Source organism: Eupeodes corollae, chromosome 1 (genome assembly GCF_945859685.1).
Source record: "Eupeodes corollae chromosome 1, idEupCoro1.1, whole genome shotgun sequence".
NCBI classification, from domain to species: domain Eukaryota; kingdom Metazoa; phylum Arthropoda; class Insecta; order Diptera; family Syrphidae; genus Eupeodes; species Eupeodes corollae.
Genome location: NC_079147.1, coordinates 112513838 through 112538847, shown reverse-complemented (window position 1 = coordinate 112538847; position 25010 = coordinate 112513838). Strand labels below are relative to the sequence as shown.

At 33.2% G+C, this 25010-nt stretch overlaps 1 protein-coding gene across 2 annotated transcripts; it reads right to left on the bottom strand.

Moving 5' to 3' along the window:
- Positions 1–776: 776 nt before the first annotated feature.
- LOC129939880 (glutamate receptor ionotropic, kainate 2) lies at positions 777–24559 on the bottom strand. 2 transcript variants are annotated; one of them, XM_056048061.1, is made up of 15 exons: positions 24327–24559; positions 11077–11240; positions 10771–10993; positions 10477–10667; positions 10140–10335; positions 9901–10058; positions 8427–8648; positions 8136–8342; positions 3099–3183; positions 2755–3031; positions 2488–2689; positions 2131–2353; positions 1955–2070; positions 1716–1865; positions 777–1136 (listed from the first exon to the last, which is right to left on the bottom strand). In XM_056048061.1, the coding sequence occupies exons 1-15, from the start codon at positions 24421–24423 to the stop codon at positions 876–878; spliced, it is 2772 nt and encodes a 923-aa protein (XP_055904036.1). In that variant the 5' UTR covers positions 24424–24559; the 3' UTR covers positions 777–875. The 2 variants fall into 2 exon arrangements, with proteins under 2 accessions (XP_055904036.1, XP_055904035.1); XM_056048060.1 differs by lacking the exon at positions 1716–1865 and adding an exon at positions 1287–1436.
- Positions 24560–25010: the final 451 nt, after the last annotated feature.

Genomic DNA, 25010 nt, shown 5'->3' with positions numbered 1-25010 from the left:
AGGTCCTTAGCAGTGTAGCTCCAAACCAGGAAAATACACAGCAGAATTTGGAAAAAACCCAGGAACCTCAAAACCAACCCTTCTCTTTATCGATTTTAAAGAAGCGTATGACAGAATATATAGGGAAGACCTTAACAGAGCAACGTCTACTACAAGCGTACTTGTCAAATTTATCCGTTTTTGCAAAATGACGATGGGGAATGCACGCTGCTCTATAAAATTTGAAAAATATCTCCATTGAAGCCAACACTGCTTAAGACAAGGTGATGCACTGTCATGCGACTTCTTCAACATTGTTCTCGAAAAAAGGTCCTCAAATGCAATCCCAATGTAGAGAAAGACCGTGACTCAGGTGGCACACACAAGTGGGAAGCGACCTCAACCTACTTGGCATGCGAAACTGGAGATAGCAAGCTAGAAACCGAGCTAGCTCGAGATGCATGTTGGTTGAGGCCCAGGTCAGTCCCTCACTGTTGCGCCTTCCTAAGTAAGGAGGTAACATGGTCGATCTGTTTTATTTTCTATTAATACCGTGAATGGCTTACGCATATAATTCAGGATTTTTTGAGCCCTCATGTTATTGCAAATCATTTAAATAAAAAATCGTCTTAACAATGCAACAGTGTGGTTTGGCGTCAGATCTCAGCAACGATTTATTAGTTATTAGTCAAAAATGGGTGCTCGATTGTGTTGACAGTATCGCTGGCGTTCATTAAGCTCCCCAAGAATAAAAACAAGAAGATGAGTAATTTAATAATGCAAAGGAAACAAAAATGTAACTTTTATTTAAGCAATAAAACATTATATTTATGTATATTTTGATATTATGTCAACATTTTAATTATTAATTAATCTTATTTAAAAGTAACATATCATTACTTCTGATGGTGGCCTTTATTATGGTCACTGTTGTTATAACTTTTGTTATGATCAGAGCGATTATTATGCATCTTACTGTCATCTAAATTTGCTGATGGTATCGAGTCAATTGTTACTGTTGATCTCTTTGATTTCGAACCAGAACTAGAACTTGAGCTCGAACTGCCAGAAGTTTTTGGATACTTAACCGCCTTGGTATTTCCCGAACATTGCATTACAAAACGCAGTTCATCTAAAAATTCAGCTTTAAATGGAACCTGTTTAAAAATACAATGTTAAATTTCGCCTAAGATAAATAAAATTGAAAAAGTACAAAACAAATTAAAAACAAAAAGAAAATGAAATAAAATGAAAATGTTATGGTGAAGGTTGTAAATTTATTTGACATCTTTTATGTGAGTAGGTACCTTATTATCTCGGGATACTAAATATATACCCAAAAGCCATTCGCAAATTCCAATGACACTCGCAAGGATACAACCAACAAACAGGACGAAGTAAACACCACCTAAATTAGCCAATCCCAAAGCTTTGGCTTCACCGCTACCATCTGTTTGCTAATGATGGAGGTGTTTTATTTTATTTTTTATTTTTGTGGGAAAAGGAAAAATCAAAATGGTATAAAACAAAATTTCAATTTTTACAAGCATAAGGTACCCAAGCTGGAGAGATTCTTATAAATAAAAAAAAAACAAAGAAAACAAAAGCTTTAACATATCAGCAAATGGAGAAAGAAATAACTTCTTCTAATTTTCGGATGGTTTCATGTAGGTACTAGGTAGGTATTTGTGCAAGAATGGATATTGGATCTTCTGTGAATACCATTCCAAGAATACCTTATGTTCGTCGCATCGTTCCTTGATTCCAAGAATCATTTCTAGAATGGCCACAAATACAGCGAAAAATGATCCAACAATTAAAACAAGATACACGCCACCTAGGTTTGAAATTTCTAATGAGGTTGCACCCCCTTCACTTTGAGTATCCTTAAATTATTTTGTTGTTGTTTTTTTTTTTAAGCCAAAATTAAGAAAAGAAAAATTCCCTGTCAAAGACATAACCGACAAAATCTTACCGAGCAAGCTCCACCGCCACGTTTTTCCTTCCACCATTTTGTCTTCAACTTTGACAAAACACCTTGCTCCTGGAGTTCCAAGACAGCTTGACTTAAAATATCTCTATATGGGCTATCTGAATAGGGTTTTGGACGTATAGACTGTATTTGAAATTTGCAATAAATATTATGCATACTTTTGCGCATGGCAATTCCATAGCCCTTTTCATCAAGTAGGGCCCCAACTTGGGTAAGTGTACACTTCCGCTCGATAATATACTCGATGGTAGTTGACTCCATTAAGAAAGCATAGTTTTCATTTTCCACACGTTCGACTCCTTCGTTGTTCGTGGATGTCATGTATTCTGGGTTATCCCTCATAAATTCGTACATTTTTTGGTAAGTTGGATATTTTGCATCCTACAGAGAATAACAATTAAAAAATGTACCCAACACAAAATTTTAAAACCTTAATGACACTTAAACTATAGATCTAAGGGTAAACTACCCAGTGGTCAATTTTATTTCAAACTAAAATTATTTAAAAAACTCACTTGGAAAAAGGTAAATGTACTTCCACCACGCTTGGCACCATATTTAACATTTCCCTTTCCTGCTGCAAGATCCTCTGCATTCTCAATTGGTGTGCTCAAAGACTCAACTGTAAGAAAAGCTGCCAAATTAGCCGTGTACGATGAAACCAGAATCAATGTGAAAAACCACCAAAATGATGCAACAGCTCGTGTTGACGGAGCTCTAAATATAATAAGAACACAATTATACATAGAACGAGGTTCAAAATTTCGTTTAGATCAGCTTACTTGGGAGCGAGTTCAGTTCCCTGTTGTAATAAAGCTCCGATCGTAAACCATAATGAGTTTGCAAAACTAAATTGTGTCTCAAGTTCGGTTGGTTCTTCGATGCAAGGATACGGATTATCCCATTCAGTTGGAGATATTCTACCCAATATAAAAAGACTCATGGAAACCCCAAAGTATGCCATGCCCAACAATAACCAGACTTCTCCCGAAAATGGGGACATAAACGAGAAAAGTTTCGGAGGTTCCTTTACTGGTTTCTTATATAAAATTGCAATGCCTATCGACAAAATTTGGAACTATGGTTATCCTGGCAAAAATTAAAACTACAATTTTCAATTCCATACCAAGGTTCATAAAGGGAATGGTAAAATCAACACCACTCTCTCGATCAGACGTCATTGTTAAATCCGTAATTCCCAAGTCTGCTCGCTGAAAAAAAGAACATTATTTTGGTACATGATATTACAAATACAAAATAGTAACTTTATGGAAAAAATACATAAACCAAGTTAAAATAAATATTGATTTATGTAGTTTGAGCATACATTTCTTCATTTTATCGGTAAGAATAAATTCAAGATATTCACATTTATTGTGTTTTTAGCGTCCCCATTTTTTGAAAACTATAACAATTAAACATAAAAAAAGGAAAACAAGAAGATTCAGCAATTTATAAGTTTTTTTCAAAAACACTTTACAGGGACATCAAGGAAGATTAAAACAAGAAACAACCTTGGAAAAAGGCTAGATTCAGACAAGATTTCTCAACAACAGGCCACCTACAGACAATGAATTTCAACAACCAATTGGAATTGAGTTCTAAAGTGTATTTTGATAGTTGATGTTTTTGGAGCACGCCTTAGATAATTTTAAATCAAAAATCTGTAACCTTGCGAATAAAGTTTTAAAAAATCTGCCAGTTTTTTGATGAGCCTACATTCATTTTGGCATTATGGTTTTGATATTCTCACTTTTTAACTTCACAATGGAAATTATTGTAATTGATACGATTTGTCAAATTGAAAATTTTGACATATCTCGACGTTTCAAGTTCCATAGAGTCGAAATAAAAGATTTTTAGAGGGATATCTGTGCGTTCGCGATGTTTTTTCCGTCGTCCATAGCAAAAGAACCAGTAGAGATATCGACTTCAAATAAATTTTGTTACAAAGATAATAAGGCAGAAAGATGCATATTTTTGAAAAAAAGTCCAACTTACTTTTTTTCTATAAATCAAAAAATCTGAAGAAAAAAATAATTGTCACCACAAATATTTTACGAAGAACAAAAGATTTTATCTCCAAAATAATTGTATGTAACGAGAAATAACGTTTTTGACATCTGCTATAATTTTGTACAGTTTCAACAACAGACTTTTGGCTGAATCTACTACAACAAACTTTTGGCTGAAACTACTAGATTCAGAAAAAAGTTTGTTGTTTCGTTGATAAATGCAAAAAATGTTAATAAAAGTCTTATCTTCTATATAAACGGATTTGTCTAGATTTTTATCTGATTATGTTGTCCATAAGAATATTGATTATTTTAGGTTAGATGTTGTTTCTCGCCTTAGTTTAAATAGCTCTTATGTCTTTTTGTACTCGTGGTCCCCTGATCTGGGGGACTATTAAATCGAAGTTCTATGTCAAATTGAGATTTTAATCAGAGTTTTAACGCTTAGGAACTTGGTATGACGAAATTAGTTGGAGCTCAATCGAGTTCTAATTCATCAATAAACCTGGTTTTAAGGACTAGAACTTTGTCAAGAAATTCGACGTAAGACTATCAAAAACATATACAAAAATAATGTAGCACAAATACAAACAGAGAGTACAGGTCAATCAACTTTATTTAGTGCAGTTTTGGAAGACATCGATCAAAACACGAACTGGATGACAAAATATGGTAAAAGAATACATGAACAACTCCTAAACAACCTTTAATTTGTGGACGATATTGTCCTTATTTCTACATGAGCTGTAAACATAAGACATAGATAACCAAATAAAAATTTTCAATATAAGATTCAGCCAAAGAACAAGCATTGATACATGACTTCTGTCTTTGTCTCAACAAGTCTGCAAAGGCAAATCGGTCGAAACTGCGTTACACGCTTTAGTTCCTGGGCATCGAAGGTGCTTTTAACAACGTAGACACATCTTACATCTCGGAACATAGAGGGTTTGCTTGGGGAGTTAGCAGAATAATTAACTCAAAACTGGGCACTTTTTCTGCTAGAATATTTCTTAGTAGAGGGACAACTCATGGTGGTGTTCAATCCCCTCTCCTCTGGAACCTGGTATGAAATGAAATCTTAAGTGGTCTGGATGCGGAAGGTTTCAAAGTGATTGCTTAAGCGGATGATGTTGCTATAGCGGTTACAGGATAGCATCTTAACACTTATACTTTGGGTTGATCGCTGTCAACTTACACAAATAAAAAATTCTGGGCGGTAGAGACATTCCAGGAAATTGTAAGGCAGATAAACTAGCCAAAAAAGGTACAGTTCAACTCATTCTACCATGCTGGCATACCAACCGCTACATGTAAACTATTGCTAATGCAAGACGATATGAAGAAAGCAAAGATCAGGTGGAACAACATCAAGAGCAACTGGCCCAACTCCATCAGGTACAGCTACTTTTACCTCACCATACTTAAGACCCAGCCGAATAATTGACGTTGTAGATAGAACGAAAGATTTAAATGGCGTTGGGTGAGACATGGTATGGGCCGGTTTGACTGAGGCTTATGCCAACAACTAATACAAATCTTATCTAATTTACATAATTTTAAATTTAGCCAAATACTTTTTATATTTAATTTTATTTTATTTTAAGTAAATTAAAAATGAAAAAAAAATCAATTACTTGTTAAGCTAAAACTGTTTACAATTTCAAAGATTAGGCAGTAAAGCTTAGATAATAATAACTATAATCTAAATAATATGATAACTTCAAATTCATAGAAAAAAAATGTATCCCTCCTTAAATTTGAAACTGACAAATTTATACACCAATGTTATAGTTCTGATATGCATGTCGTAGGTATGTATACGTACTTCAAAGCAAGGAAAACAAATTCTCTTCTGAACTTGAACTTTCAAGGATTTGTCGGTAAAATAAAAAATAAATAGGACACATGATTGATGGAGATTGATTATAACGGCTGAAAAGTTCGTTCGTTCCAAAGAACACCCACATAAAAATCTTTTATCCTATATGCATACATATATATTTATATACCAGAGTGAAATGGATAAGAAGTTTGAAAAATTATTGATGAGCAATAAATTGTTTATAGGAAGAACCTGTCAAAATGTTTTGATGAGAAAAATTACCAATTATAAGAATATCAATGAGGCTTATGTTCGAATTTAGTTAGCAAATGAACTGGATTTTATGCAATTTCATTCAATGATAGGAAAATAGAAATAAGTTGGTTTATGATTGGGTGGCTTTTTGGGAAGGCCTTGGAATTTTATATGAAAATGAAAAATTGAAATTAATGAAATAGAAAATTAAGAAGAAAATTGCGAGAAAAGTTTATTTAAGTTGAAGTTCAAATGGTCAAGCCGAAACATAAAATGAATTGTTCGATTATTTTATATAATTTTGTGTTAATTATAAAATATACCTCTGGCCTAATAAGAGGGCACTGGATCATTTCATTCTTTGATTTTTGTTCGCAATAGGGCCCTGAACGAAGTTTAAGAACCATTTTCACTTAACAAATGGTAGCACTCTGCTCAGTTGTTTTATTGTGACCTCAATCAACTTACTTCGACCACTTTGAGAATGGAAAAATAAACATTACCTGTGTTTTGTTGGAAAATCTATCAATAGTATAGTAGGATTTTACACGAATAACAAAAACAATATCCGCAGTATAAATACTACCGATAAAATTTAAAGTAGAATCTTACTACGGATGGGTTTTTGACATTTATACTAGTCTCGAATAAATTTTATCTGATTTCATTCTCAAATGTTGGTGCGATTGATATTGCATTTGTATCTCGATGGCTGTGTTCGTTGAGTAGGTGTTTATTTGGAATAATGTGTTTTCCATTGGGGAATAAAATCAATCTGTAATTGTTGATATTATTAAGTTTTGTTAACTGGGCTTATTTTGCAAGAGAAAACAATACAAAAGAGATAATAAAGTTTTGCTATGTTTCCACCAATGGTTTATCTTAGTTTAGATTAAATAAATCTGTGTTTCCACAGCACAAGAAGATTTAAAAATGATTAAGTTTGACAGCACTTTCTAAAATGCTAATGGTGTTTTGATGTTTCATATGAAGAGGAAGTGAAATAGTTTTATTCGTGTTAAACAATTAAGAAGTGAATAGTTCAAAACCATATAAGAATATTGTACCTACTCCATTTGCAATTTTAAAGTTGAATACAGTAAATCTATATTTTTTGTACACAAAGATGCAAATAAACAGATCAACACCATATGTTAATGTAGTAGTCTACGAACAAACTGCCTTTCAGAAGCTTTTATTTTATGTCAAATTTTTTAGTTAAAACTTTGAAATCCCAATTTCCAGATGTTTTGTTACCATTTCTTCTTGAAAATTGTCGATTTTATTAGTTGTAGTTAGTTTTTTTGTGAAGTTAATTTTAAATTTTATTTTAAAAAAACTTTCTTCTATTTGTGTTTTTTTTTTCTAATTATTATTTTGACAGGTCTTCTTTCAGTTGTACCAATTTTTAAATACAAAAATCTGGCTACTGCCGATGAGTTTTATTGGGAATTTTCTACTATACTATTTATGGAATGCCAAAAACACACGGGTATTTATTGGAAGTATTTGACTCCCTGAGCTGAAAGAAAAACATACAACTTTACTTGACGAAGTAATGATCTACTCTAAAAGCTGACGTACGTAAAATAATGTGAATCTGAAGACAGTTTCGGGTGCAAATTTTTAATTTCTCGAAGAAAAGGAGTCGATTTCACTGTTTGTATTCTAAGACTAAGAAAAGTCTTTTAAACTTGTAAACATAGAGTATTTTTGACTCATACAAGATGTGGATAGTATTTGGTTCCATATGAAACAGAAGGTGCAGTCTATCCATATTATTAAATGAGACAGCTGAGATTCCGAACTATACGGATAGCGATGAATGCCTGGTAATAATTTTGATCTTCAATGTGTTTTGAAACATTACAATTGCGGATATTTGTCGTTGTTCAATTTGTAATGAATTAAAAGAATTTTGTTCAATGGGTTGTAAATTAAGAAATTGTTAAAAATTACTATAGTTTCGATAGCCTTTCGGTTAAAAGTCTTTTTGCACCTTTTAATTATTTCTGAAATTATTTTTAAACACAAGTAAATTGGGAAAAGTATCCTTTTTAACACTTACACCTTCTATGATTTCCAAAATCATTCCATTCCATTTTCCTGTGACTGCATCAAGCGATCCATATTTGTTGTCTTCTTGTAATCTAAACGTGAAATTGAAACCAAGTTTATTTCCCAATTCCGCTATGAGATCAATGCCAAATCCTTCATATTGATCATTTCCTTCCAACTTAATAGCTGTTTCCTTAAGCATTCCATATGGATCAGACTGGAAATACATTCAAAAATAAATCAAACATTTATCCTTAAGATCTCAGAACAGAACTTTTTTAAATCCTTTTCTTATACCTACCAAAGCTGTGATTACAACAAAACTCTTGTTCACCAAAGAACGTTGGTCAACATCTAAGGTATTAGGAAGTGGTTTGCGATTCATAACAAACCCATCACTTGTCGACCATGTGCCTATGTTCGAAAGACCCAGAGGATTCAATTCAATTGTTTCCAACTCGAAATCTGTTCGAAGTCCTTCGTTATCAAATTTGATTTCACCAGTTATTCCTGATATTGAAAGCTGCCATAATAAAAATTAAGGTATAAAATTACTTTTTTTTTCTACTCAGGGTCCAAAAAAATATACCAATAATTTTAAACGCATCGAACATTAGATAATTAGATGTTAAAATTAAGTGACAGTTTTCGAACTAATACAGCAATTTTAATTGGAAAGATTGCAGCGTCTATCTATTTTACTAGAAAAGTACTTATGAAAAAAAAAAAGTTTTAAACCAAATTCGAACGGGTAATTTGAAAAAAGCACTTTTCATGGCAAGATTTACTCTTGGAGGATTTGTCACATCCTCGGAAGAGGCAGTACTCATGAACGCTACGGGTACTACAGAATTTAATGAGCTTATTATAAGCTACCGTTGGTAGTCAACTTCCGAATGACAAGAATGTGAATCTAAAAAAAAAGTTTCTGACAAAAGAACATTTACAATAATTACATTTACCTATGTTAAGATTTTTGCTACCGTTTGTTTATTCTTCAAGGTATTTCTTATCCTAAAAGTTGATCAACGTTTTCAAGACCTCAAAAAGAGAGGGATTGAATGACTCGACTTTTTAAGAGTCAGGTTTGAAAATGAGACCTGAATAGCAGGAAAGATGGAATAGCCTAAAGTGGTTTTATCAGCGTTGAAGAACCCTGTACTCGTGGTTTAAAAGATTTAGTTTGTAATCATATACATATAGGCGACCAGTTCAAGTTCCTGAAGAAGTCATTGAAACCGTTTCAGGTGGCTTCAACATTTTACCAAACGTTTCTAGTAGGTGTTTTAACTTTAAATGTTTTGTTTTTTTGCATGAGAAATTTCCAGATAATAACACAAAGGTCTGATTTGTCTGGTGGTGATAATACGTTGACCGCTTATTTATAAGGATTAGAGGGAAGAACTGTCTAGATTGTTCTAAGATTGACCGACAACGTTAGGAATCGTATAATTGAATCGTCAACTGATTGAGTTAGGTAGCTTAATTCAGCGAAATTTTGACATGCCTTCCTTAGGGTGTTTTCTGACCAAAATAGCGCAGCCACGTGAACAAAGCACAAGCAATTAGTAGAAAATTAAAGAACTAATACTTCTTCGCCAGTTGAATGCTTTTTCTCTAATTTGACGCCCAAAGTTTTAACTCAATTAATACCAATTATTGGTGGTGGAATGGGTAATGGCATGTTACTCTAGCAAGTCGAATAAGATTTCAAACTCTCCCTAATTACATAAAAACCACACACGAATCAAACTTTTAGTAATTAAATACCTTACCGACTTCATATAGTTAATTAAAGTATAGCCCTTGTCCCAGCTGCTATCGTCATTGCAATTAAGTTGAACAGGCCTAAAGTTGACGTGCTTGAATGTTTCCGCTAACAATTGCACGCCATCATAAACCAATGCCATATTCACGCTCATAGGACAGGACACTATATTCGTACACCAGGAACACAAATTACAATGCTTTTTCATGTTAAAAAAATCGAATGTTTTTATAAGCAAGTACTCACCATTTTGAAAAGGATTCTCTACACTTTCATCAAAAGATTTTAAAATATCAACCACACGTTGATTTTCCGGTGAAACTAATCGAAATCCCGTAATATTAGCATCACCATGTTGAAACGCTTCCAGGTCGATAGTTTGCAAGTCAAGGTTTCCAATAACATAACGATATGCATCATTCATGAGGCCCACTTGTTGCAACTGTGAAACATTTTAATTGGAAATATTGTCAAGGCCTCTTGTTTCTCATGGGTATATTGGGTATAGGTTATCTAGGAGTAGTTGTAGGAAGCCCAGGCGTAGGTATAGTGTTTAGTTTGTAAAGCCGAACATGCTACTCACCTGCTTGAAGAGCTCTGGCAGGGTATCAATGGATCCAACAATAACGATGGAAAAATCATCGGACTTTTTCACCCTTCGTAGAACATTGCGATAGTTGCCTTGGATGTCAAGCTCATAACGACGCAACGTAACAACTGGACCATCTGTCCCATAGAGCTGAAGTAATTCATTTACAATTGACAGATATTCACCTGAATGGAAAAACAAATTGTATCTTTGAGGTTGATTGTTTTCAAACACATATATTTCTTGATATATAAAAATGTGTATACGATACGGATACGAGTAGGCTACCAGTTTCATAGAGAATCGTAAATCCTCGCCATCCGAGCGTTGTAACTATATCTCGTAGAACGACAGCTAACTGGGTCGGGTGTGGGTGTAGATTGATGGTAGGCAATTGTGTGGAAAAATCCCAACGGGTATCCATAAATGGCATTTCCTTGGCATCGCAAATGCTCATGGCATGTGCGGCGGGCACGGTTGTGGATGGGCCGAAAACCGCGATTACACTTGACTGTGGAATGCTTGATAAATTGGATTTTAACTCCCTTTTTTTTTGGTGGGGATATGAAAAAAGCACTTTGTCTAAATACGTACTCGGAGCATTTTGCAAAGCCTCTTTGAGGTTTCAAAGGCGTTTCCCGGGGTAATAGCTGCGGTAACGGCGGATAGTTTAATGTCTTCGTTGCCTTCATTGGCGTCATCAACTGCCTTTTGGAATATTTTTTCCATGTCAGGATTTGTTGATTCATAAATCAAACCTATCGGATACAAACAAAATTTAATGAGATGAAGAAAATAACAAAAAAAAGCATAAAAAGACGCTTTATCATCTTATTACTTTTTCTCTATATAATACACTGAAATTGAATTTTTTTAAAAATAGTTAATTTTGTGCTCCACATCTTTAGCTCATCAGACACAGAATTACTCTGTTGCAAATTACACTACATAAATTGACCAAGGACATATTTTTTCATTTATTCAAAGATAGTTGACAGAATTTTGTTTTGTGTAGGTAATGCCAAAATGTACAGTGTACACTCATCGTGTTCTTTGAGAACTTTGAATTTGAATTCAGTTATCTGTCAGTAGAAAGATATTTTATATCACTTTTCAAATAATATTTGGTTGCTACGCTGAGCTTACACAGAGATTTATTTAATATAATTTTAAATTTATTAAAGAAATACATAATGTATGTACATACATATGTTTATTTTGCGAACAAATTTGACAAAGGCTTGCAAAAGAATGTAATATTTTGGGAATGCATTCTTTAATGACTTAAATTTAAAGATTGCATTCATTGAATTCATCTAAATATCAAGTGATTGCAATCACTTGAGACTTCTTACATTCATTGCATTCTTTTGAAGTTTTTGCATTCTTTTGAATGTTTTATCATTTTCGAATAAGTTCGTTTTTGTTTTTAATAAATAAGGACTCAGTAAAATTATAATAATAGGTTGGTTTTGAAACTCTTCTTTATAGAGGAGAGAGAGAAACAGGTAAGCAAATTGAAAATGCGTACCATAAAAAAAGCAAGATTGTATGAAGTCTCAAAGTATTGTTGGGAAGGAAAGACATCTTTGTTGGAATAATCGGAAAAAACAGCCTGCACGACAACAATTCCAACAACGGATTCAGGCTCATAGATTTTGCTGCGGGCGAAACGTCGTGGTAGCCAGTACGCGATTTTTACACCTCAACATCCAAAAAGGAACTTGGACTTCTCCAGATCAATCTACCGTCAACCAGATTGACCATATTGCAATCGACGCCAGACACACTTCCAGCATCATAGATGTCCGAACTTTCCGAGGAGTTAACATCGACTCGGACCACTAGCTCGTTGTATACAAGGTAGCACTTCGGGCAAAAGAGGGAGATGCTGGTAGAAGGTACAACGTCAAACGGCTACAATCGAAAGAGATCGACAAATCCTTTTCCGACCGAGTTACAAGTAACCTCTCTCGAAGTTCTCTACCGCCACCACAATGTATCGAAAACCAGTAGCAACATTGCCAACTTGCAATCAGAGAAGCCGCCTCTGATGTGCTGGGTTTTAAATGGCAAATGCAGCCAAATAACGTAAAGCGGCGCTGTATAAAAGGACGAGAGCTGCTCATGAGCTCTATGAGCAGAAGAGGCGATTTGAACACCGACTTCTCAGAAGAAAAAATAGAGGGCATGAGACGGGTGCGGTCGAAAATATTGAGAGGTATAAAAGCAGGAATGAAGTTCGAGAGTTTTATGAACAGGTGAAACGAAATTCACAGGTCCATAAACCTAGAACCGAAGGCTGCAAAGACGAAAGTGGAAACATAATAGTGGAACCGCAGTCAATGCTGAGGATATGGAAGGATCACTTCTGCAGACTGTATAACGGCGACTACGAACCGAATTCCTGTCAGGCAAGATGACTGCCAACATAGACGGCGAAAGCCAACAATCCCGTCCTCCCGACTAAGACGAAGTAAAGATTACCATATCTAAGCTGAAGTCTTACAAAGCCGCTGGAAGAACGCCTAAAGGTCCTTATCAGTGTGATTTTAGAGCAGGAAAGTCTATTGTCGATCAATTATTCACATTAGGCAGATCCAGGAAAAAAAAATACAAAAACATCAAATCGACACCCACCATCTTTTCATCCATTTTAATTCCGTATATGACAGAACATACAGGGGCTAGCTGAATGTATAGAGCCATGTCTAGTTTTGGCATCCTCGTCCGTTTGTCATGGATGACTACGTAGAATTCGAGCTGCTTAAGGTTGGAAACAACTTAACAGAACCTTTCGATGTCAAAAAAGCTTTAGATAATATGATAATATATCTTTCAAAAGTACGTCCAATTACTGGATGATGTTTATGAGATTAAGTGAGATTGCGCAACTGCAAACATGTAACTAGTGAACGAGGTTGATGGAGAAGTTTGTTGGGTGAGGCCCTAGTTCACAAAGAACTGTACCCTCACCTTAAGTAAGTTGGAGGAAGATGAGATACCAGGTGCAAGGTTTCTTCTTTTAAAGAAAATTAAGATTTCCTCTATCGATAAAAGGTCTTGTTAAATTAATTTCAAGAATTGCTAAAGTTATTCCAAATTTTAAATTTTGTGAATACTTTCAAGATTATTGTGTATGTTTTTGTTGTGTTTGACAGACATACCGTTTTTTGATGAATATCGTTAAAATATTATTCACAAATTCGTAGACGAAATCTTTTCTTATAAACTGTAAAAGCCTTAGGGCTCATATAAACGTCCCTGGATCCTGTATTGGTTAAAAGTTGATGAATTTGTTAGAATTGAGCTGAACTCCCGCTTCATATTGTGTTCACGGTCCAGTACTCAGTTGAAAAGTAGCACTTTTTCTGTATAAATAATAAATAAGTAATTTAAATCTAAGGGGGGTCATATCCTTAAAGCAATATGATTTTGATTAGTTTTGAGTTGAATATATAGGTGAAAGTGTTAGTACGAGTAACAGAAAGTCTTACACTGAAGGGCTTCCTTTTTTACCGGCAAGTTTATAAGAAGGACTGTTGCACCGCCTTATTTATTTAATTTTATGCATAGAAGAAGGACCTAATGAAAACAATATGGAAATTATAGCTAGATAATATAATGGTTTAAAACGTCGATTTTATAATGCTGTTATAAAAGCTTAGCCTACAAATGTTTGTTGAGTTGGTTTCCACAATTGAGAGGTAAAACCACAAAGAGTGGTTACCTGGCTGAATTTCAATTATTTATATTCCAAAAATGCATCTAATTGACTATAAAGCATTTATATCAGCTATTAAAAAAATTAGATGCTATTGAGTATGTTCATTGACCAATTCCATTTAATTTTCAGTCAACTGTTTTTGGTAAACAGAAATTATAAAATCAGTTGGCCATTGAAGCACATTAAATTTAGTATAAAATTCAACTAAATAAAGTATTTAACTTTTCAGTTAGAAGTGGTTTTCTATGAAGCGTTACTCAACTGTAATTTGTATAAAGTACAAAAAACAAAGTTGTTTGGTATTTATTTAGAAGACTCATTAATTCAGTTATGTTCATACAATCATCATTAAAATATCAGTGCAGGAGGAGGATGGTCTATATTGAAATGTATAGTTTTCCATAACTCTTAACGCATAAATAACTCTGTATTTAACCAATGGCATAGATTTTAGACTAAAAACTCAAAGAAGAACAAATATTTCGTTATTTGTAAATTATATCATTCCTACTTTTCCCAGAACTCAGCCCAAAAATTCAACCGAAAAATTTGTTATCAGCCCGAGTTTATATTAACAATTAAAATCGTTGTAAGCATTTTCAGAAAGCACGCAATGAGAAAGGTTCTATGGGAGAACTTAGGGTAAACGCACCACTACCGACCGCAACCCATCATATTTTCAAAATTTGAAGTTAGACTATTAAGTCGCCTTATTATAATACACCCATGTTATTAGCTTTGGTCGACTTTATAATACAAGCTTCAAATTACTGGAACATATTATTGACATAAAGTCAATTTTTATCAGAATCCGTCACAGGGCCGAATTTAGGGGAGGGCAACGGGGCGGAAGTCACCGGGACTCCCTCAAACGGGGGCCACCAAAATAGAGACTTCGGAAAATGTTTGTTTCAAACTCCAACTAGAAAACACTAGTAAACATCTTTTCTTTTATTTTTTTTTAGTCTTTGACCTTTACCTACAGCCTATATTTATCTTAAATAATAGACATCATTCATCTATATTTGTTCACTCCAATCAGGCAATCAGTGAAATATCAAAACCATACGATAATGCTGAAAACATGAGTTGCAAATACAAGGGGATGCAGGCGTTCGTAGCTTGTTGTGGTCATTCTCCAAATTTAATAGGAAAGGCAGCTGCTAACTCTTGTCCATCGGCGGCTGTTCAATTCTTTGATTTCGTGCAGAATTCGGACACGTTTTTCACAGCCAGTATAGAGCGGCACCGAGCGGAAGCTACAAAAGCCTTAGTCAACGGCAATGAGTGCACTGGAATTATTGAAATCATTCATGGAATCCAATCGAAATTATTTTGATAAATACGAGGGAGCAGCCAAAAAAATATCCTATACTGATGAATATGTACAATCCAGCACCCGCACCACGAGAAATGTGAGGTTGAATCCTTTCGATTACGTGAAATTCCAAGACGCAAATCTGTCACCCGAGGAAAAATACTTAGTATCCGCCTTAATCCCGGTGATTGACCAGGTATCCATTTCTCTTACTGAAAGATTGCATGCCTATGAAGCCTTCGAGATTTTTATTTCTGAATCACATCGATAAGATGGATGCCGAAAATTTGCACGCTGCAGCAGAAGCAGCAAACCTGGGAATCCTTCACAATACTCACTGCTGTAGCTGTGATTCACTTAATCTGTAAATGTCCTGCCCTGTTCTAGAATGTTAAGCTCCGGAAGGGCATGCCTTAAAGATCTTGATGAACTTTGCGAGATAAAAATCAAAGACTTAATTTCCTAAATGCGACGACTCTATGACTTTAGTGTCTAGTATCGCTAATTTTGTTAATATAAATCCGTCCTAATATTATATTTTTATTTTTCACTACATAGGTCCAACAGGTACCAAAACGGCACAAATTGAGTCGCGTAGAAAGGACTGCTACCTACCAAACTACCTATGGTCAACAGTTAAATTTTGTATACAAATAAAATAACTTTGAATATCATAAGAACACTGGTATTAACTTCTTTTCTTATTTTTCTTATTACAAACCGGATACTAGGGACTGGTCGTTTACATGATTCACCTACCCTTTTTACTCATCGCGAAGTCCTCCAAAATGTTGTTAGAGTTTATACTATAAAGCAAAACTAATACTTGCAAGTTAAAGACAAATATAAAGTTTATAAATTATTTTATTATTCTAATACGCTTAGACTCAGTTGGCCATGTTATATTATTTTATGCAACTATGATGAGTAAAATAAATTTTAAATTCAAATAAATTCCGGCTTCCATGAACAACTTTCACGAAGCAATACTATTTCTATAGTTACAAAATAAAGTTTACAAAACAATTCTATTTACAAAGTGAAAAATATAACACAGAACAGACCTAAAATAAAATTTATTTCTTGGCTTATTATTCAGGAAGAAAGAGATGAGTTTATTTATTCTCCCTTTTTTAAGTTCACATTGCTTCTTCCAGCAATTAAATTAACACTAAACAAATGTACACCCAGACATCCTTTTCAAATTGAAAGCTGGAAATAGAAGAGCCAAAATGTACAAGCCCACGGCCGAACACTTACATAGCAAACAACACCAACAGCCCGGAAAAAAGGATTCCGTAGAAAAATATTTAAAAAAAAGCAGTACAAAATTTGAATAAATTATAAAATGAATAGAAAAGTAAATCAAAATTAAACTTTGCTTTGCCTACATCTGGCGATTCATTCTCTATTTAAGAAGGCGTCGGGATGTTTTAGTCCTCTTTTTATACATTCAAATGTGTGTACATCAGACGTCCTCCAAATCTAGAAGTTATATTTTTTTACTGAGTTAATTATTGTGTTGATCTTATACATGTTCTATTTTTGTTTTAACAATATTGCAACATCATCATTTAATAAACTTCACTAAACTTTCCCATTTGGAGCTTAAAGAACACATTTTTAGAATATCACTACAGCCTTTATGTAACTGAAATTGCTACAATTCAAGCTGTAGTTGTTGACAGAATTGTTTTCCAACATATACAGTGTTTAAAAACTGCGATATTTACTTTGATTTGGATGCGGCTCTGTCATTAGAGCCAGACGTAGGCCACAAGTCATGAGCTATCTGTGCATTAACTAAAGCCTAATGACCATCCTCATTTATGTTCAATTCGAGAACAGAAGAGAAGGGTGACAACATCAAATATATGTTCTTCGAGCTCGTTGACAAAGCATATGAACAGTGCTTTAGCTACGGCATTAAAATTTTCGATCTACCGTCAGCCTGATTGACAATATTGCGATTGATGCTAGACACGTTTTCAGCATCATGGATGTTCGAACTCTCCGAGGAAGTAACATCGACTAGGACCACTATCTCGATGTAGCCAAGGGATCACTTCGGGCTTCCAGAAAAATGGAGGTAAAAAACAGGCACGCAAAACAGCATTGCTTAGAAGGACGAGAACTGCTCACCAGCTCTGTAAGCCAAAGTGGAGAGAGGAACTCCGACTTGTTAGAAGCAAAAAGAGAGAGCATGAGAAGCGTGCGGTCAAAGATGTTGAGAGGTTTAAAAGCAGAAATGAATTTCGAAGGTTTATGAACATGTGAAACGAAATTCACAAGTGCAAAGACGAAAGTAAAACCGTCATAGTGGGACTGCAATCAATACTAAGAATATGAATGAATGAATATTCGGCGATTACGAACAGAATTCCGCTGTCAGGGGATAAACCATTCAATAAAGACGACGAAATGCAATAATCCCGTTTTCCTTACTTAGACGAAATAAATCTAAAGCCCATCGTCAACCACCTGACAAGACCTTATCAGTGTAGTTTTAGACCAGTAGTCAATCAAATATTCACATTACGGCAGATATTAAAAAAAAAAACAAGAACATTAAATCGAAACCTACCATGTCTTCATCGATTTCAAGGCCGCGAATGACCGCATATGCAGGGGACGAGTTGTATAGAGCCATGTCTAGTTATAGTCCGTTTGTGCAGGAGGACCATGAAAAACCGCGCTGCTTAATTAAGGTTGGAAGCAACTTAATCGAAATGGTGGATGTCAAACAAAGCTTAAAAATCATCTTTGGTAGAAAAGAGAGAAAAAAATATAAATCCACGTTTGCTTCATTCTAGAAGCATAGACTGACTTATTTAGAACTGAAAAAACAAATCCTGATCAGATACACACAAACACTTTTGAGTGACATACATTTTGTTTGTTTTTACAACTTAGGAACCTCGAAAATTTATCAAGAACTGCGTTTAAGAAGCCAATACGCACTGACTGCCGACTGGCTGGATTCCTTAAGCTTCTTTAAAATTGTCCTATATTTAAATTCCAGGTAAGCTAATGCAATTTTTAGTGAAATAGAGATATTATAAGCATTTTATTTTGTTGAAACAATTAACGTAAGTTTTGCTTTTTACTTACCCTGTTGTTACATTGTATGGAAGTGAAATAATGAAAACCCGTTTAACTTTAAAATTTAGACGAAACGAACAAATTACCTCATGACTTATACGCCTCAAAATGAACTCAGGAACTCATACATTTCTTTATATTTTTCTTCGGTGGTGAGAAGTGTGGGACAGTCTTTATTAACCACCCATAGGAAGTTGTTGTAATCGTTTCAATTTGTCAAACTAAAAATGTTGACAGTTTTCGACGTTTTAAGGCCCATAGAATTTTAATCAAAGATTTTTAGATAGATGTTTGTGTGTGAGTGTGTAAATACGTTGGTGCTATTGGGATACCACTTTTCGTCGTCCATATCTCAAAAACCAATTGAGATGTTAATTTTCAAATAAGTTTTGTTATGGGTACGGATAATAATACAGAAAGCTACGCAAAGGACTTTCAAAATAATTCAGTTTGTTTTTTTTTTCATAAATGTGAATATTTTGGTTGACGCAAAATACAAGTTTTTTTATTTTTGAAAAAAACCTAATTACTGTTTTTGTTTTCCTTTAAATCGAAAAAAACTTAAAAAGAAATGTTTATCACCTCGAATATTCTAAAAACAAAAAATGATTTTAACTGAAAAATAATTTTATGCAACGAAGAATAACGTTTTTGAAATCTATTAAATTGTTTAGAAAAATCGAATTGACATCTTTTTGCAAAAAAATAACCTAAACAAAACATTACCAAAATATGAAAATTAAGGATATTTTCTCCAAAATAATTTCATCTTATAAAAACTATTGTTTTTAAAATTATATTTATACAAATCCAACAGTCAGTTTTTTATTAAACTACACAAAATTGGTAAATATTCACGTTCGGTTCTATAACGTGAACAAATGAAGGTATTGACTTCATATGGGTTTTGAAAAATCCAATCAGTGTTTTTATATTAGAAAAATATGCCACCAAAAATAGTAAAAATTGGTGTTTGACTAAAAATGTCGCCAACAAATACAAACCAAACTTTTTCATCATATGCGAAATATTGTTGCCAACTTTTAGTTATTTTTTTAGAAAAATTTAACTGGCAGCCTTTAAAAAAAAACACGAAAACCTAAATCAACAACTAAAAAGTGATAAGATATGGTTTTCGACTCAAGCATTATGAGAACAAAAAAAGATTTTGACAACATTTTATTTTTATTATTTTGTTTAACTTTTAGACTAATCGATAGACGATAGACATGGATGGGAAGTTTTCAATGTGGGTCCAAGGGCGGATCCAGACTTTTAATCAGGGGGGTCACACACTTAGATGACTTTTTACTCACCGCTTAAAAATGTTCTTTAATGTTTTTAAAGGAGGCTAACAAAATTTAAATAACATAATGTTTTCACATTTACACATTTCAATTGCTAAATTGGCAACTTTAGTTATCAAATTATTTTAAAACAGTGTTGCCCAGCCAGGTATGGTCTAACTATTTAATTTGGATGACTCCCTGCATATGGAAGCATTCCTAGATTCCAACAGTTTTCTAAATATGCCATATTTAAGAGCTAAATCACATTAGTTTAGAGGGTTTTTGGTGCATTTCACTCAGAAATGTAAAAAGTTGGTTTGAATCGTAGCTTTTTTTCCAAAAATAAAATATACTTCTCTTGTTTTGATTTCTATAAATGCGAAGAACCCTAAAAAATGCAAAAATCCAGAAAATGATAGAGGATCTGATATGAAGAAATGTCGAGCTCTTTTCGACGTAGTTTTTTTGAAACTCAATTTGCGGGAGTCTAATATTACTATTGCTATCAGTCTGCTTACTCATATGTGTATCGATCTTAAAGTAATCACTTCAAAAGTAGATTTATTTAATTGTTAAAGATCTTTTGTATTCAACACTAAATTAATTTTAAAAGACATTCACTAGAATTTGCTAATTTCTTCCAAAAAGTCTGTTTGAAAATATTTCCTATATTTTAAGATTTAAAAATGTACCCGCAAAATAAGTTTCTCTCAAAAATTTAAATGCCATTTTACTTTTCAAAAAATCTAGATTAACTTATTTTTTTTTTGGAAAATCATTTTGTCTTAAAAATATTTTTGGTACGTACTAAATAAAGTGCTCATAAATATACATTTTACATTAAAATTTCCTTAAAAAATTTTGACCCCATTCTGTGATATCGAGTTTTGCAAACAAAATTAATATTTAAAAAAAAAATGTTTAATCATCAAAAATCATCATAAATTCCATCATTAACAAGAACTTGCACAGAAAGAAAAGAATATTGAAATCTGTTCATTAGTTCTTGAGAAAACTTAAAAAACAAATTAAATTTTGTATGATGGGGTACCCTTCTGGGGCAATACCGAAATATGTTTTTCTTGTAGAAAGAAGCCAAATTAAGAACACAAAATTTAGAGAAAGTTTTAAAAAGGTCACATATTTTAACTAAAAAACTTATATGGTGACTGGTGTTATTTTTCGTATGAATAAAAGGAAAAATGCCTTACGCTTATCGGCTGAAAACCTCAATTCCAATCAACACAATTGTTTGGACTGTAGGAGTGTAGGGGCCAGTTACGACAGACAGACGGGCGGAATCGAGATGCCCACTTGTTTCGACTTCTCTACCGTCGTAATGTCATGTTGGATTAAAAGCTCTAGTTTTAGGTATTAGTTTTGAAATATTAAAATTAACCCTAGGCTAGTTTTAGGAATTTGAAGGCAACTTTATATAAAACTGATGATCTCTTATTCAAGGTTTCTTCATAGGAAAATTTGCTCTTTTTGTTAGAAACAAATTTATGAAAATAATTTTCAGCATGACTAAAGTTTTTGAAATTCTACATTAAGTGAAAAAAAATTTGTTTTTTTACAGCAAACCAGTAGTTAAGTTGTATAAGTAAAGATTTGTTAGTAATTTAACGACATTCAACAAAAAGTGGTTTTCTGTCAAAAAACATTTAAAATGTTTGTAACTTAAGTAATGCTTTAAATTATTTTCATAAAATTTGTTTCCAAGAAAGAGAGCAAATATTCAGGTTTTAAAGGAGAAACCTTGAATAAGAGATCTTCAATTTTATATTAAGTTGCCTTTAAATTCCTGAAACTAGCCATCAATTCCATCTTATTGTTTTGTATGCACATAAATAGTGAACATTGCAGAGATTTTTACTACCGACACATATTAACTATGTACATATATGGCAACTATTACATTCATACAAAATTTCGAATCAAACATGACATTAAATTGGTAGAAAAGTCAAAAAAAGTCGGTCCCCATTCCATCCGTCTGTCTATCTGTATTGGCTCCTAAAGCCTAAACCACTGTCCCGATTAAAACTAAGCCGATTAGATTAAGGCATTTTTTTAATTTTCTAATACTAAAAATAATAGCAGACGATTTTTTTCAGAAATGAACCTAGAGATTTTTTTTGAACTTTCTCCAATTTTTTTTCTTATTTCGGCTTCTTTCTACAATAAAAACATATTTTGGTATTGCTGCGTACCCCTCATAAAGCCGTTATTTTGTTTTCAAATTTTCTCAAGAACTTAATCAACAGATTTCAATAATCTTGTCTTTCAATTCAAGCTCTTGTCGATGGTCAAATTTTTGAAATTGATGATGATTTTTAATGATCGAAAATGGCATTATTTTTTTTTACTGCACTTAAATTTTTAGAGAAAAATTTATTTTGGAGACATTGCAGCCGGGCAACATATTTCTTTCAAAATTGATTTTATGTTGTATTTAGGAGCGTAACAAATTAAATAAATCTACATTTTGAAGTTAATTTGCTTAAGATGTTCTAGAACTGAGCTTTAAACACGAATTTCAAAAATATAAATATCCCGAAAACAACAAAAGTGACACTTTTGTTAAACTAATTTCTAATTGAAAAACACAATGCACGTTTCATATCTATTAATATAAAAGCTTTGAATCTCTTGAGAACTGAATTGAGATTCTGAAACGTGTATAGTTTGTGACTGCCACACCCAGCTTATTTGTTTATCTTAGGTTGTTTTTATTTTAAATTCAGAAAAATTATGTACTTAAATGCACTTATTTCCTAAAATTCAAGAACCAAACATTTTGCTCTCTACAATTTTAAAAGTTTTGTTGATTTTTTTAAGATCAAAATATTTTCAAGCATCAGCTTCAATTTACGAGATAGCAATAATAGACTCCAGAAAATTGAGTTCCAAAAAACTACGTCAAAAAAAAAAACAGAACATTTTTGATGTCAGATTCTTTCTCATTTTCTGAGTTTTTGAATTTTTGTAGCTTTTTTCGCATTAATATAAATGGCAACAAAAAAGAATATATTCATTTTGGAAGAAAGCAAGGTAGGTAGATAGAAATGACGATCTCAAGGCAGCCTAGTATGAGATCCAATTAGCGCTGTAGTGCGCCGTTTTGATACCAAAAACTCGTTTGACCTGTGATAGAAAGGGAAAGATTTATAGAGAAGCTTTAAAGCGATTATGTTAGAGCCATTTTGTCGCATTGAGAAAAAAAATGTAGGTCTCTAATCTTTGTCTCAGATAGCTCATCAAGTTCGTGGAAGAATGCTTTTCCAAAGTATTTCATTCTAGTGTTTGCCAAAGCGGGACATTTGCAGAGGAAATGACAAAAGGTGTTGTAGGAGATACCCAACTTCACCGCATGAACTCCTATAGGAGTTCCAATGTCCGGCACAAACCTTGGCCTTGGAAGAAAGCAAACTTTCAAAACAATTTCGTACATTTCTCCATCAAAGCAATTAAAACCCCCTAAGATATTGTGTTTTGCTCTTAAATATGGCATATTCAGAAAATTGTTAGAATCTTGCAATGATTACACAATAATAAAATCTACTAAATAAAATAGTTAGACTATACCTTGCCGGACAATAGCGTTCTAAAACAATTTAATAAGTAAAGTTGTTACTTAAGCTCTTGAAATGTGTACATTTAAGGTTAAGATGTACATAATGTCATTTAAATTTTGTTAACCTCCTTTAAATATGTTAAGCGCGTGACCCCCCTCAGATTAAAAGTCTGGATCCGCCCTTGTGTCCACCCTCGATCAAAATTAGTCAAAAGTTGATCAATTTGTGCTGTGTTTTTGGAATAGGGCTGAATATCCGATTCATTATTATGTTCTTCGTCCAGTCTTTAGTTAAAAGTTATACTTTTAGCAACAAAGTTTAAGGAAGTAAAATACAAATGTTGTTTTCATATATGTATACAAAAAATAAATAATTAAAATATAAAATATATCCATTAACGCAATACGATTAGTTTTGAATTGAAGTGAATTTCTACGGAAAAACAAACAAACTATCTGCCAGGGGGGCGTGGTCATGACCCCTACGCCGACCGCCCCCTCCCTGCATCCACCATTGTGTGGGTCGCATCCCAGACTTTTAATTTGTCTTCTTTTATAACATTTCTTTATTTGACACTTTATTAATTAAACCAATATAAGCCCCTTAATTGTCTCGCGAGACGAGACCACAAAATTCACGTATGTATATATGCATACATACATGTGCACATATGTATATAAAAAAATGCTACCACCATTGATCCCTTATTTCACCGCTACGTTTCAGACTCATGACAAACGTCCAAATAAATTTTGTATAGAAATTGATTTTTTATAAAATGAACTGCATTTATACACAAAAAAATGTTTGGATTCTAGAAAACTACAAACCAACGTTTGTTTTTTGTTGCCCATCGACATCATGATGACAAAAAATAACGACTAAAGCAATCAAAATATTTGTACAATATACACTTTTCCAAGCCATCGAAGTCAAATTTATTTCAATTTGAGTGAATATATGTGTTTTTGAATTTTTTTTATTTTTCGATTAAATTTGCGTTTATAGCGATCGAGTGCATTCCGACAACACTGCACTTATTGCAATTTGGCGAAAATCTAAAATCCGAAAATAGGGCTCTTTCATTAAATCATGTTGTTCTCTGGCAATTGCGACTTTTAAGTTTTATGTTTACTTTTCTCGCACTTCTTTGAATTTATTTCGAATATAGAAATAGAAATTGTTTTGAAAAATAACAACAACAAAGGTTTTTTTGCTTGATTCGCTGAATAGTATTCCTGTGCATCATCAGTGCAATCTAAGTTTTTGATATTTATGAAAGTATATTATGCATTTTTGATTCTCTTCTTTAAACAACTTATCTCTCATTTATAGCGACTTCATCAGTTTTTGTTTATTTTTACTTAATTCAAATAAACGAAGTGCGTTTGTTTGGGCAGGAAGTAAAATCTTATTATTCATTTTAATGAAGACGACAGAAGGACTTATTTACATTGCGCAGGAGGAGTATAAAGCTCTTGAAAACAATTTTATTGTTCTAGATAAAGTTCTAA